Below are 13,911 nucleotides of genomic sequence, written 5' to 3' on the forward strand. Positions count from 1 at the left end.
GAACGAATAAGCGCACACACTCTGGTGCGTCTTCCACCAAGTATCTGTCCCTTTGTGTGTGTCTGCAAACCTCGCCAGCCAGCACATCTCCCAAACGGACTGCCTCCTCCGCCCTGCCAAGGAAAGCCACAGAAAATGACACACACCTACAGCACGGTCTCCTGTGTGCATTCCCAGCCTTTTGGTGGTGATAACTTTAGCATATTTTTCTCTCTCTCCAGCTTTCTCCTTGGAGAGAAGTGTTTCTGTGATGTATATGTATTTACTTTTAACTCAAGAATCTTCAATGTTGGAGGGAATCTGTGAAGCATTGTGGAACAGGGGAACCGGTGCATAGAATCCAAAAGCTATTTCTGGAAGCCATAACTCACCACCAAAGCTCTCACCTACACACTCTCTCCCCCTCCCGCCCTCCCCAGGGACTATAGGAAAAAACAACTCCGTGCCCCCGGGGTTGTATTGCCAGGCAGAGATTGCTGATGCGGAATGAGAATAACAAAGAACCTGTGGGCCCTATTGAGTTGTTCTTGCACATGCCAATGCCATGGAATCCGGAGAAGACGGGACCCCTAGGGTTGACGTCTCAGGGAAATGTCTTTCTGCTTTAGCCACGGCAGGAAGAGGACAAATGCTTTGGTTTCTGTCACTGCCCTGGAGGGTTGCTGATTCAGGCTTTCTGTCTCTCTCCTTTCAGGTCTTCATAGAGAAGCAGAAAGGTGAGATCCTGGGCGTGGTGATCGTGGAGTCCGGCTGGGGCTCCATCCTGCCGACCGTGATCATAGCCAACATGATGCATGGCGGGCCCGCCGAGAAGTCGGGGAAGCTGAATATCGGGGACCAGATCATGTCCATCAATGGCACCAGCCTGGTGGGCCTGCCTCTGTCCACCTGCCAGAGCATCATTAAGGTACCTGGGGATGGGATGGGATGGGGTGGGATGGGATGGGATGGGGTGGGATGGGATGGGATGGGATGGGATGGGGGAAGTCCGCTTCGGGGGCAGGCCTGGAGCGTGCCGGCAACTCAGTCATTAATATTTATGAGCAGAGTCCAAGTGTCAGGCGCTGAGGACACACAAATACCAAAGGCCCGGGCTTGCACTCGGCTGTTTACATCAAGTTACTATTTATAGACTCCTCTTGAAATTGTTTTTACATCAAAGATGGGCTCCTTGGCTCAGACACCACCAGTGTCTGGTACTGTGCCCATCAGTGGGCATCACTAATCAGTCACAGCGCTCTCTGTTGTCTCAACGGGATTGTCCTCAGCTCCGTCACCCAGTCACCCACCCAGGAAAGTGGTTCTCCGTGGGGGGCTCTCCCTGGGAGACATACGCGAGGTCTAGAGATAGTCTGTCATAACTAGGGAGGAGGACATGCTGCTGGCCCCTGGTGGGCAGAGGCCAGGGTTTCTGCGAGCACCCTTCAATGCCGGGGACAGCCCACAGCAAAGGAGCATCACCCACGTGCCCACAGCGCCGAGGTGGAGCGGGCTGGCTTAGGCGGCTGGAAGTTCAGATGGGGAGAGAGAAGGCAGGAGAGAGGGAGGTCGGTGGAGGGCGGGGGGAGGTTTGTGGGGACTTGATCTGGGTCTAGAAGGTTTGGGGAGGAGGAGCAGGAAGTGGGGGTAACCTGAGTGAGGGTTGGGCTGGGGCCTGGGTGGGAATAAGCAGGACCTCGTGAGGACTGGTGGGGCTGCATGCCAGTGCCCGTGATGCACCTGCCAGACAGTGCCAGGCCCTTCGGAGTCATCCCCTCCCCTCCCTCCTAATGACAGACAGCCCATTAGGGAGGGGACAGCAAACACCTGGTTTGCAGATGGGTCATCAGAGACTCTGAAGGTGACTTGCCCTGGACACCCCCCCCCCCCAAGTCCAGATCCTCTTCCACCCCTCCCTGTCCCTGCAAGAAGGAGACAGGCGAGATGGGGCAAGCTGAGGCCCCTGCGGGCAGGGGGACTTCCTCTGGCACCACACGCGGACTCACCCTCTGTCCAGTGGATCACACAGCGAGGTGGAAAGGAAGCTCGCTCAGAGTAGTCAGTACTGTCTAAGCAGTTTCCTCCGGGAAAGGGTTTGTTTGCGTGAATAGCTGACCTTTGATGTCTGTACGTGAAGCGTTTGTGAAATCGGCAAATTAAAAGGCCGTGTGGTGATGAAAGAGGTGTCACTGGTGAAGATGGAGAGTGAGGACACCAGTGCCTCCATGCCGCCCTCAGCGGAGAAGTACCCAGTGGGCAGCCCCATTAGGACACAGCTGCCCTCCCAGGCGCCCCACGCACAGCTTTGTGGGAGGGAAAAGTGTGTCGGCTCCGCCACAGCGCCCCCTGGCTGGGAAAATGTTGTCGCTGATTCCAGCTGGATTGCCAGAGCCGAATGAAAACGTTTAGTGGATTGTTATATTGTTTTTGAATTCTAGACAACACACCCTTTTGCCTGCACCTGAGTAGATGCTCGCTCTCCCTCCCCCACCCCCTGGGGGCACTGCAGGGAAAGCTCTGGGCCTCTTGGGGGCTTCCTGTTAGCATTGCTTATTTCTCTGTGTGTCAGTGCTCCCTGGACGGATTTAACAAGCTGCTCTCATTCACACACTTTGATTAGAATCACTTGGGATCTCGTTTAAAATGCAGGTCCTGGTTCAGCAGGTCGGGGTGGGATTCTGGCTCCCGGATGGTGATCACCAATCCCAGGCTGTGCTTTGAGGAAAAAGCGTTGTACTCGGTGTCTGGCCACTTTCATGCATGCTGACCTTTCTCCCCCAATTATAGGAAATAGAATACGTTTCTAGAATGGAGTTATAGGTATTGAATTTTTTAATTGCTTTCTTCCCTGGCTCTTATTTTTCCTGTCGTGGTTCCCGGAGCATAATTGGTAGGCTAAGCATGTTCCAGCGGGCCTGCTCATTGCCTCCCCGGTCCTGCCCTTCTGGCTGTGTTTTCCTTTCTTAAACTAGAGCGCCGCTCCCCTTCCTTCCACGGGATCACCTGGTTCTGCTTGCCTGTTTCCATAGAGACCACACTGGCTTCTCTCTTCTCCCCTCCCCACTTCCCTACCCCTTCCCTCCCACCAGATTTCTTAATGTGCCGTACCATTCCACCGTTGTCATGGGGACGAAATGGCCATTTATTTCCTCGGCACCTCTAGTAAAACGGCAGCTCAGAAACGCAAGCGAATGGGACCCCCCCACGTGAAGCGTTGATTAGGAGCAGCCAAGCAAACGCGTGGTCCGGCGGCTTCCAATTGCCACTTCGCTAAGCCTCACCGTCAGCACCCGTCCCCACCTAGAAATCCATACACTGGGCGACAAGTCGGGCCTGTTACGTAGGTTCACCCCGAAGGGGGTGCACCGCAGCGCTGTGCACCCCTCAGGTGGCTTTGGAGGGACAGTCCTTCTCTTGCTTCCCGTATGCTCTGCGAGGCGCTCCTGCCCGCCACAGACACACCTACACAGCAGGTGAAAACATTCAGGCAGGTGGCTTCGTCTGAAGGCTGTGGTTCTACCGCGCTCCTCTGTTTCACCATTCTTTGCTCTTGCTTCCCACAAATTCCTGGTGTCATGGGGCGTGATTGTGGGGAGAGAGGGAGAGGGAAAGAGAGAGAGGAGTGAAGGGACTCCAGCCCTCTAGCTGCTCGGCCATGTGCCCCGAAGCCCTCTCCTGAGTTCCTAAGGCCCCGCTCCACCCACTCCCAGCGCCTAACGCATTTCTCGGCACATTGCAAAGGATCTATAAATACTATCGATTAAGTGAAGGAGAAAACGGAAGCACTCAAAGGGAAAAGAAACACACGCATGAATGATGTCTGAGCAAAACCCTCCACCTACCTGTTTTTAATTTTAGAAATAGGTGTTGCTAAGCAAAGGGTGATGTCGGCGAACATATTTTGGAAAGAAAAAAAAAAAAAAAAACACGAGAAGGGGTGAAATCAGAAATGAGAACTGGAGGAGACCGTAGTGGGTGGCACCGGCTGTTCTGCCGATGAGGCGGCGGAGGGGAGCAAGGGGCACAGGGTGTCCGCGGCCCCGCGCCCAGGGCAGCAGACACAGGGCTTGAGCCCAGGTCTCGGGCACAGCAGAGTCCTCTGCACCGAGCCCTGCCGTCGGCCGCAGAAGCCAGAGAGCTCAGCGTGGACGGCGGGCCGGCTGACCTGCAAAAGGCCAGGGAGACGCCTGCTCAGCTCATCGCCGCTGCACTTCGAAATGATCGTTTCTCGAACCAGAGGGGTCTCCCAGAGATGTCCCAGAAGCCCCGGGTCTGAGACGCTGGGAACTGCTGCCCGCGTGAACACCAAGTCACCGGGAGCCAAGTTACAGCCAACGGGCGGCTCAAGTCCCACAGAAAACAGAGCAGTTCAGGGCACCGAGACGCCGGAGGTGGGAACCGGAACGGAGCCCCTCGGCATGCACGCGTGGAGGGGACAGACTGGAATTGGTGGAAGGCCGTGGAAGCCTCAGCGGGGCCTTGAAGAACCCCCGCCAGGCAGGAGAGGCAGCCGAAAACACGGCCCACGCGAGGCTGGAACAAAAGGCGCGGGGCACACGCTCCATACTCCGCCGCTCTCCCTGGCTCCTGTGGGGAGCAAGCCTGACTCGTGGATGACACGGCCCCTCCCGTGGTCCATGGAGGACCGGGTTGGGGGAGAAAACGCCGTGGGTTTGAACCCAGACAGACCTGGGGTTGAACGTTGACATGGGTGAACTTGGGGGTGTGGTTAGTATCTCTGAGCCTCAGTTTCTTCTTTTATAAAATAGGCCTAGCGATAGCTGCCGTTTTATCAAGGACGGGAGAGGGGACAGCTCTGCAGACCTCCAGGTCAGGCCTGGCAGGCGCCGGGGTTCGGGGATAGGTGGCTTGGCTGCTTTCAAGGTCAGCGTGGGTGCTGAAGGACAGCAGTCTCGGGGGCACTCACACGTGGTACACACATACAGATGGCCGACCAGGCATCTGGCCAGCCAACTCGCCCACAAGCCTCACCCGCACCAGACGCTGCAAGCCCCTGTTCACACAGAGCCGCTGGCCACAGGCGGCAGGAGTAGACATCGTTGGTCCTGCGCTCCTGGACAGTGAGTTCATGGTCCGCGGCGGAGTCTGCACCAGCTGCTCTCAATGTTGAGTCTCACTGGGAAGACTCACCAGCACAGAGATGGTCGGGTCCCACCCCTGTAGTATCTGATTCAGACCCCAGACTCTGCATTTCTCACTAAAGTGGAATTCCAGGTCTTGCAGCTGCTGGTGTGGGGTCCCCTTTTTGAAGACCATGGGTCTAGAGCAGCGGTCGGCAAACTCATTAGTCAACAGAGCCAAATATCAACAGCGCACGATTGAAATTTCTTTGGAGAGCCAAATTTTTTAAAAACATCTAACGCCACTTCTTCAAAATATCTGTGGGCTTTGATTGATTGATCCCTGGGCTCCCGGACTGGCGTCATCCCATGGCAGTCCAGTGGGGCAGGCGCTCTGAGATCTGTCCGCCTCAGCCCTTGGAGCAAAGACTGGGTGGGCAGGGCAGGCGGTCTCAAGATCTGGGAGGTGGGCCCTGATTCCAGGGCTTCCCTAGCTGTGTCTGGCGCCTCCTTTCAAGAGGAAGCTCACCGTTGGTGGTAGGACCTGGAGGAGCACAGGTGACTTCCTGAGCAGAACAGGCCATTGCCGCCACGGCCAGGGGACAGGAGCGTGGGCAGAGACCCCTGCCTGCCCTGCTTTCCCAGCACCTGTGGGGAGGCTGATGAACTAATAGGCAGGGGGTGGGGAAGCAGGAACATGCTAGAGGGAGGGAAGACAAGCCTGACGCATCGGGCCAGGGGCTGGAATTAGACTCCTTTGCTTGAGTTTGCGTCTCGGAGAAAAGGTGTTTCCCGCTGTCTGTCTCCTGGCCAGGGCAGTTGGCCTCTGTGTGGCACAGACCACCCTTTCTTCAGGTCTCTGCACAGCCCGCCCCCGATGTGAGGACCGTGCCCTGGTCGCCGGTCTCTGCACAGGCCCCGCAAGGGCTCCGTGTAAGGCAGGGGTTTCTCCGAGCCGAGGCACTGCGGGAGCTTGGGGAGCCCATGGAGTGATAGGTCCTCCCTGGGCTCCTGTGCCTCCGGTGCTGCCTGCTGCCTGCTGCCTGCGTGGCCGCCACACCCACGGTGCTCTGCTCCCTTTCAGGGCCTGAAGAACCAGGCCCGGGTGAAGCTGAACATTGTGAGGTGCCCCCCGGTGACCACCGTGCTGATCCGGAGGCCGGACCTTCGCTACCAGCTGGGTTTCAGCGTCCAGAACGGAATTGTAAGTACAGCTCCACGCCCTTTCCCAAAAGCCAGACGCCAGTGTGACACAGTTTGGTATTTTCGTTTTAATTTTTAAAGGTGGTCCGTTCCCTGAAAGAATCCAGCAAGGAAGGGGGTGAATGGGTGAAGGCAGGCTCGGCTTCCTCTTTGAGTGGAGAATCTGTGCTTCTCTACCTGAGAGAGAGGGGCCTGCTCAGAGCCCTGGCCTCGGAGCCAGGTGGCCAGGCAGGATGGCCTCCCAGCTGCTAACTCGAGGGAGCTTAGGATGTGCCAGCTCGGGCTTCCTTCCCCTCTAGCCTTGGGGGCTGCCCCTGTCCCCACCCTTGGCTGATGCTGTCCCCGTGCCAGGGTGTGGAGCGCTGAGTGGGGGGAGCATTTCAAAGCTGCTGTTGATTCCAGCTCATGGCTCAGGCTGAGAACCCCGCCCCATCTGGAGGACTGTTGATTTCAGGGAGGGAGGGAGAGAAATAATAATGAGAGAGCCCACAACCCGGGCATATGCCCTGACCAGGAATCCAGCTGTGACCTCTTAGTTCATAGGGCGACGCTCAACCACTGAGCCAGGCCAGCCGGGCTGTGCTTTGCCTTTTTAACCTCAGTTGGCACTTTGGGAATATAGAGTATTTGTATCCGTTGGTTGTCGACCGTAAAATACTTCCTTTTCTCCTCGTGATAAAACGTACACCTGAACTTGACCATTTAAACTATTTTGAAGCATAAAATTCAAGGGCATTCAGTACCTTCAGTACGTGATAGGCCATCATGCTTTCTAGAACTTCTCATCGCAGACAGAAACTCCCTACGCAGTGCCCCTTCCTCTTGCCCAGCTGGCCTTTCTGCTCTCATCGGCATTCTGGGTTTGGGTGGCCAATCTGTCCTCTGTAACCTCTTGATTTTCATCCTTCCAGATTTAAAAAAAAAAAAAAATTTTCCCCTCAAATTTCAGCTAAGCGTTGTAGGTAACCAAAATGTTATTTCAAGTAGTTTTAAGGTTTGGAAATACCCACGTGAAGATCCCCGCTGGAGGTGAAGCACCCAGCCCACGTTTTCTGACCTCTGTCCCTGGGTGGCGCTATTTCCTTTTCGGAGAGGAGCACCGGTGACTCCTTGTTGGTTTAGTCTGGCATCCTGTTTCTGTCTATGCTCCCCACTTGCTTCGTTCCTATTTGAGTAATATGAAAAGTTCAAATAGGATCAGAAGGTTCTCACTCAGTAGACGAGGGTCTGCCGGGCCTCATTCTCAGTTACAGAGGGGCCTGCACCTGAGGAACCTCTGGCCAGGGGGCCTGGTGGGCTGCAGGTCTCCCCGGGCTCACAGGGCAGGAGGTGCAGAGGCTTTTATTTTCTTAAAATATATTTTATTAATTTCCGAGAAGAAGGAAGAAGGAAAGCGAGATAGAAACATCAGTGATGAGAGAGAATCACTGATCAGCTGCCTCCTTCACACCCCCTCCTGGGGATCGAACCGGGGACCTCAGGCCGTCACTCTGTCCACTGAGCCAAACCAGCTAGGGCTGCGTGGGCTTTTAAATAGCGGCTCACCGTCTCGGTGACAAGTCAGCTTTATAAATTCAGAGCATATTCTTCTGGGGAGATTCCGAGTATTCTGGGTGCGAAGTGGAGGTGGCTCTCCCCTGCAGGGCCGGGCCCGGGCCCCTCCCATCGAGGAAGCGCAGGCTCACTCCCGCCAGCCCGCAGGCTCCGCCCTCCCGGTCACAGCCCCGCACCGCTGCCCTTTCTGGGAGAAGGGAGTCCGGTCCGGGCACTGATCTGGGAAGGCGGCAGGAGCAGCTCCCCTCCCGCTGGCCACACTCTGGGACATGGAGTGGGGTTCCAGTCCCAGTTTGGCTCATGTCACTGTGACCCTAAAAAGTGGCTGCCAGCAGCCGAAACCGGTTTGGCTCAGTGGATAGAGTGTAGGCCTGCGGACTGAAAGGTCCCGGGTTCGATTCCGGTCAAGGGCATGTACCTTGGTTGCGGGCACATCCCCAGTAGGGGATATGCAAGAGGCAGCTGATAGATGATTCTCTATCATCAATGTTTCTAACTCTCTGTTCTCCTCTCTGTAAAAAAATCAATAAAATATATTTTTAAAATAAAAAAAGTGGCTGCCAGCATTATACGTTTTGGCATCTGAGCCCCTGGCGATGGTGGGAAGTAAAACTCACCCGAGGCACACAGGCTGGCAGTTTGAAAACTTTGGCGGCTCAGGGACAGCCCCCGCCCGCTCTCTTCACGGAGACCCAGCGGGATGAGGAGTGGGCAGGATTCCGCGTGCGTGAAGCCCAGTGACGTGCCACGTCCCCTGTCCCGCGTGCACGAAGGCGCTGGCCGCACGGGCGCACAGGACCCCGTTTCCTGTGAAAAGCAGCGAGGCGATGGAGATGTGGGAAGCCTCCCGTGGCAGCTTCGCGGAGATGGGAGGCGAGGAGCAGGGCCTCCAGAAGGGACAGGCTCTGTCCCCACCCAGCTCCCCGCCCATTGGGGTAACCCGGGCCTGTGACTCCCGCAGATCTGCAGCCTCATGCGAGGGGGCATCGCCGAGAGGGGAGGCGTCCGCGTGGGGCATCGGATCATCGAGATCAACGGGCAGAGCGTGGTGGCCACCCCGCACGAGAAGATCGTCCACATCCTCTCCAACGCTGTGGGGGAGGTAGGTGTGGGGCCGGGGCTGGGGTCCTCTGCTGCCCGGAGCCTCGGGCCGGCCTGACCGAGCCCGAGTGCTCAGCAGCCAGAGCAGTCAGTCTGTCTGTCTGTCGAGAACAGACTGGAGAGTCAGTAATGAAAGAGGTCCAAGAACATCCCTCTGAGACAAGATCAAGTCCCCTAGAGAGTGATTTGCTCACTTTCTCTCTTTTTTTTTTTTTTTATAAAGTTCTGTCCAGTATCCTAGCTGAACATCTGTATGCATGACAAACTGATCACCCCTAAAAGTCTAGTCACCATCCATCGCCAAAAAAGGAGAGAATTCTTAAAATGGAAGGAAGCGCCTGCAGGTGCTGACCGCTCCCGCCGCTGCCCTCCCCGCCAGCTGGGGTGGGGCAGGCGATGCCGGGAACAGCCCTCTGTCCCCGATGAGAACAAAGGCACTTGACTGGGAAAATAAACCTGACCTGGTCTTCCCGGCTACCCTGTCCCTCCCCCCTCCTTCCTCTCCCCCCCCTCACCCCCAGTTTTTTAGAAAGCCTGTGGACGCTACTCTTCCCGGAGGCAGGCCCCTGCTAGCAGTGGGTTTGGGAGGTATCTTCACACCCACCCCTGGCGGGAGGCCCCCCTCTCCCCCAACCCTGGGCCCCGAGCCTCCACGCCTGCTAGCGTCAGCCTCTGCCCGCAGATTCACATGAAGACGATGCCGGCTGCCATGTACAGACTGCTGACAGCCCAGGAGCAGCCCGTGTACATCTGAGGCCGCGCCGCCGCCCAGCGCATGCATGGAGGACTCTCCTCGCTTGTGGTTGTGTTTCTCGTGCTGCATCTGTGTGCCCTCTGAGCCTCCCCCCCCCCCCCCCCCGTGCCCTCCCTCGGTCTCACACAGGAAGGGGGGCCTCCGGAAAGACTGTGCTCTCTCTCGGCCTCTCCTGTTTACGTTTTGGCACCAGGGAGGATCTGTGTGCACTCCTCTGAGGCTGGAGAGCGGCCCGTATCCACCTGGTGTCTGCCCAGGACTGGACTGTCCCGAGGGCCCTCGGGGCCCAGGAGGGCCGGCACCGCCCGAGGGGGAATGCTCCCTTCCCAGGAGGGGCCAGCCTCTTCCGGGCGCCCGGAGGGGCGGCAGGAAGCTGACTCTGCAGTGCCTGCGAGCCCCTCACTGGTCTCGGCTCTCCCCCAGTGCCTGTGTGGGCATCGGCGGTCACAGACGGGCCCACCGCGGACCTGGGGCGCCATCCATCCTTTCTGCCCAGGGTTTCTCAGCCACCTAAGGCCCCTTGTGCAGGTCTAACGTCAGCACAGCTGTTTCCTAACGGGAGCCCCACCCCCAAGGATGGCACCCCGGGTTGGCAGTTCCTGGGACATCATTGCGTCCAGGTGGTCCTGAGGTGACACAGGAAGATGAACGTGGGCAGGTGCTGCCTGCCTTCATCATGTCACCCACGGGTATGTACACACAGTCTCGCTGGCATTTATGTCCTCCTCCTCCTCTTCCCCTCCACCCGGGAGGCACCCAGAGCCCCTGGAGACCCCCCATACCTCTGTGTGCGACCCCTGGGCTGGTCAGCTCTGTCCTGGGAGAGACGCCCTTCGTTGGCTCAGGCCCGGCCCTGCCAACACCACCTTGGCTCAGTATTCTGGTGGCTCCCCTCTCGCCCCTCCCTCCCCCCCCCACGCCCCCCCTCCCCCCCCACACACACAGGGAGCCTGGGGAGGTGGGACTGCTCACCTGGAAGATGGGGACGCACATGTGTCCGTGTGACATTCCTCCTCCGCTCAGGGCCACTAGGCAGGCTGGGACCTGGGAACGGCCGGAGAGCACACAAACCAGAGAACTAAGGGGACATCCGTGACCTCAAGCTACGCCCGAGTCCCCAGCGTGTTCCCCTCACTGCCCCGTGGGCCTGAGCGTGTCATCGCTGTGGAGGGTGACATTTTTTTTTTTTTAAATCCGGTGCCTCCTGTGTATGAGTCCCGTCTCAGTTCGGTGAAAATATTTTAATTTTATTCTGAGCCAGTGTTTACTTATTCTTTGGTCCAAAGAGCATTTTGTTTTCACGTGGACGGGGCGTGGCTTGTCTTTTGTTGTTGTTGTTGTTGTGTTGTGTTCTTGACCTCCGCAGAGACGGGGAAGAGAGAAACTAATATATTTTATAATGTTGTTAATATAGTCCCTGTTCTCTGCACACGCGATATTTACGTTGTGCTTGTGGACGTAGGAATGCGGTGAGCACACGTTGGGTAGCATGTATTTATAGGTCGAGTGGGGAGGGGTCGCAGGGAGGGAGAAGAGCGAACATAAAGAGATGAGGACCAGGAGACACGGACCAGACAGACAGCTGTGTTCCCTCTGTTCCCTGGGGATCTCTGTACCTTCCGAGTTTCCTGCCTCAGGTCAGGAAGGCCGAACGTTTCAAAGCCGCCGGCGGCCGGGCGCTGGGTGTGTGTCAGCGAGCGCTGGGAGGAGGGGCTGCGCTGTCCTCCGGGGAGCCGGTGGGCAGTCAGGAACCACGGGTCCAGTTCCCACTTTCCCACTGTCCGGTGTGTGGTACTGTAATGAAGTACTACAGAGTCGATAAGCTCGGCGTCCTCTGCCAGAGGGAGAGAGAGGTAAGACATGGATGCAGCGGTATTGGTGTGTCTCAGGCCTCGGGAGCCTGGGAAAGCCCCCAGGGTGGCCGTGGGCCGCCTGCCCGTTCAGAAGCCGCCCAGATGGGCCGGGCCGGGAACTCGCTAGCTCGTCCCTGTGAGCCTCCCCGTAATCACAGTGACATGTCTCCCCCCAAAGAGGGAGGAGAATCCTCTCTATGCTGCTGCACGGGAAACCTCGGCAGTTGGCCAGGGGCTGGGAAAGCCAACTCGATAAGCTGGCCTAGCGGAGGATCACAATATTCCCCAGCACCCTCCTTCCTGCTAGGAGCGGCCCCGCACGCACAGCGAGCACACGTTTACGGAGCTCGGTACACGGTCACCCGCTGGAGAGAGGAAGGGCAGTCCCTGTGGTGAACCAGGAGGCAGGGCCTTACGTGTTAGAAGCTCCGATTTTGAAAGCCCCCCCGGGAAGTGGTGGTCGGTGTCCCCTGACGTTCCAGGATGAGTAGCTGTACATGTGACATCCGGACTCCGTGTGCTGGGCAAGACCGTGTACCGAGCATCCCAAACACGGCCTGGGCACAGAGCTGCTCCGTGAGGCACGCTGATGGTTCCCAACTCCCCCACTCCTGTGCGCCCTCCTGGTCCAGCCAGGGTGCACTGGAACCCACCCCACCCGCCTTCTCAGATGCGACCATTTTAGGGAGCCACCCTCAGCCTCGGGTTCCCAGGTGGAGACCCCTCCCCTCACCGTAGCGGGCTCTGCGGAGTCCATCCTCAAGGGGCTGGACTCCGAGGCCCTGCAGACGGCTCTGCTTCGTGAACACGGCCCATGCACACCAGCCTCTGAGGGTCCCAGAGTAACCTACTACCTCCCCCGTCGCTCCTGTCACCCCCACGCCCCGTCCGCACGCTGAGGACACCAACCACGAGCCACAGAGCCAGGGGGTGGCTGTCACCAATGTTTACAACCAAGGGCCACCTCCCCGCACACCTGTTCACTCTCCCACTCACACGCCCCTTGTTTTGAGATGATCTGCTCCTTCCCTGGTTTGGCTGACCTACACACACACACACACACATACACACACACACCCTGAAGGCAGCGCGGAGGGATGGTGTGGGAAGGAGGTTTTGTGGACGCACCCAGCACAGCCCCTCCAGGACGAACCTGTACTATTTGTTCTGTAAAGAGGATAGAGCAGGGCTTATTGTAAAGCAGTGGGAGAATATAGTATTGTTATTTGTACCGATATCGTTCTTTGTATACACAGAACTCGATGATCTCTATATATAGATATAAATAAATATATAAATAAAGTATATATACACGTGAGCCCGGAATGTGGACGCCGCACCCACTGAATGTACTTCCCCCCACAGTCCGGTCACTGGCCCCACCCGCCCGCCCGCCCTCCTCTCCTCCGTGGTGTGCTGGGGGTTGTGATGTATTTAATGTGTTCTCTTCCTTTATTTAACGGAACGCTAATGTCTGTAAGAGTTGCTGCAACAATAAACAGGAACTTCACCTCTTGACCGGCTGAGTGTCATACTGCTTGGGGGGAGAAGAGGGGGAAGGTGGGGCGCAGGTAGCAGGCAGATTTTGTCTTTTCCCCAACAGGCCACCTCCCGCCCATCCTGTGGCACCTGCTGGATGCCCCAGGCCTGGGCATTTTACCAAATGGGCGCATTCTGTGAAACCCACTTGGTTGTACACACGGTTTGTCACCTGATACCGCTGCTGTCTCCTCAGCAACTCCTCACGGGAGAGAGGGACCTCGGGTCCCAGGAGGAAGGGAAGCAGCGGTAGTGCCCTCCCCCAGGAAGTGGCCAGCGAGGGGAGGCAGCCGTGGGGAAGGGGCAGTTGCAGGGAACTGTGCCCGGAGGCTCGGAGGCACTGGGGATGGTGCGGATGCTCCTCAGGCCGGGTGGGATCTCGCGGTCATGACCCGGTGCTGCTGGGGACAACAACACAGTGTCCAGCCTTGTTCCAAAGGCAAAACGCCCCGGGAGCTTTCTCCCCGGCTCCCCCGGGAAGCCCAGGCAGCCCCGAGGGCCCCGAACTGGGGCTGCTGCCGTGAAACGTTCCCCCGGGCTCCCCATTGTCGTCGGCACACCTGAACGCTAAGTCCGCAGGCCTATGGAGGCGGCCTGAAGATGAGTTAAAGCTGCTGCATCCGCCCAGCCAAGAAGACCTGAGAAAGGGGCTGGCCACTCCAGAGCTCCTTAGGAGTTTGTTAGGGAGCTGAGAGACAGAGCGGAGTTTGGGGGAAGCAGACATCGGGCTTCTGCAGGAAAGGGCACGGAGGCCGGGTATACACCGCATGTGGCCCAGGCTGCCATGGGCTGGCAGCCATGTGGTGCGGGCTTGTTGAGAGCTGTGTGATCCAAGGCAGTAGCAGTG

The 13,911-nt window shown here is 57.7% G+C and overlaps 1 protein-coding gene across 5 annotated transcripts in view; it reads left to right on the top strand.

Annotated features, from left to right (window-relative positions):
- Positions 1-13,043, top strand: part of APBA1 (amyloid beta precursor protein binding family A member 1) — a 194,866-nt gene extending 181,823 nt beyond the window's left edge. For all 5 annotated transcript variants that reach the window (XM_084899503.1, XM_084899501.1, XM_084899505.1 and 2 more), the window contains 4 exons: positions 695-907; positions 6,145-6,264; positions 8,779-8,919; positions 9,601-13,043. In XM_084899503.1, the coding sequence (XP_084755629.1) occupies positions 695-907; positions 6,145-6,264; positions 8,779-8,919; positions 9,601-9,672 (546 nt within the window). In that variant the 3' untranslated portion in view covers positions 9,673-13,043. The remainder of the gene's footprint in view (positions 1-694; positions 908-6,144; positions 6,265-8,778; positions 8,920-9,600) is intronic.
- Positions 13,044-13,911: the final 868 nt, after the last annotated feature.

This window comes from Pipistrellus hanaki, assembly GCF_964339955.1.
Source record: "Pipistrellus hanaki genome assembly, chromosome: 11".
Classification (NCBI taxonomy): domain Eukaryota; kingdom Metazoa; phylum Chordata; class Mammalia; order Chiroptera; family Vespertilionidae; genus Pipistrellus; species Pipistrellus hanaki.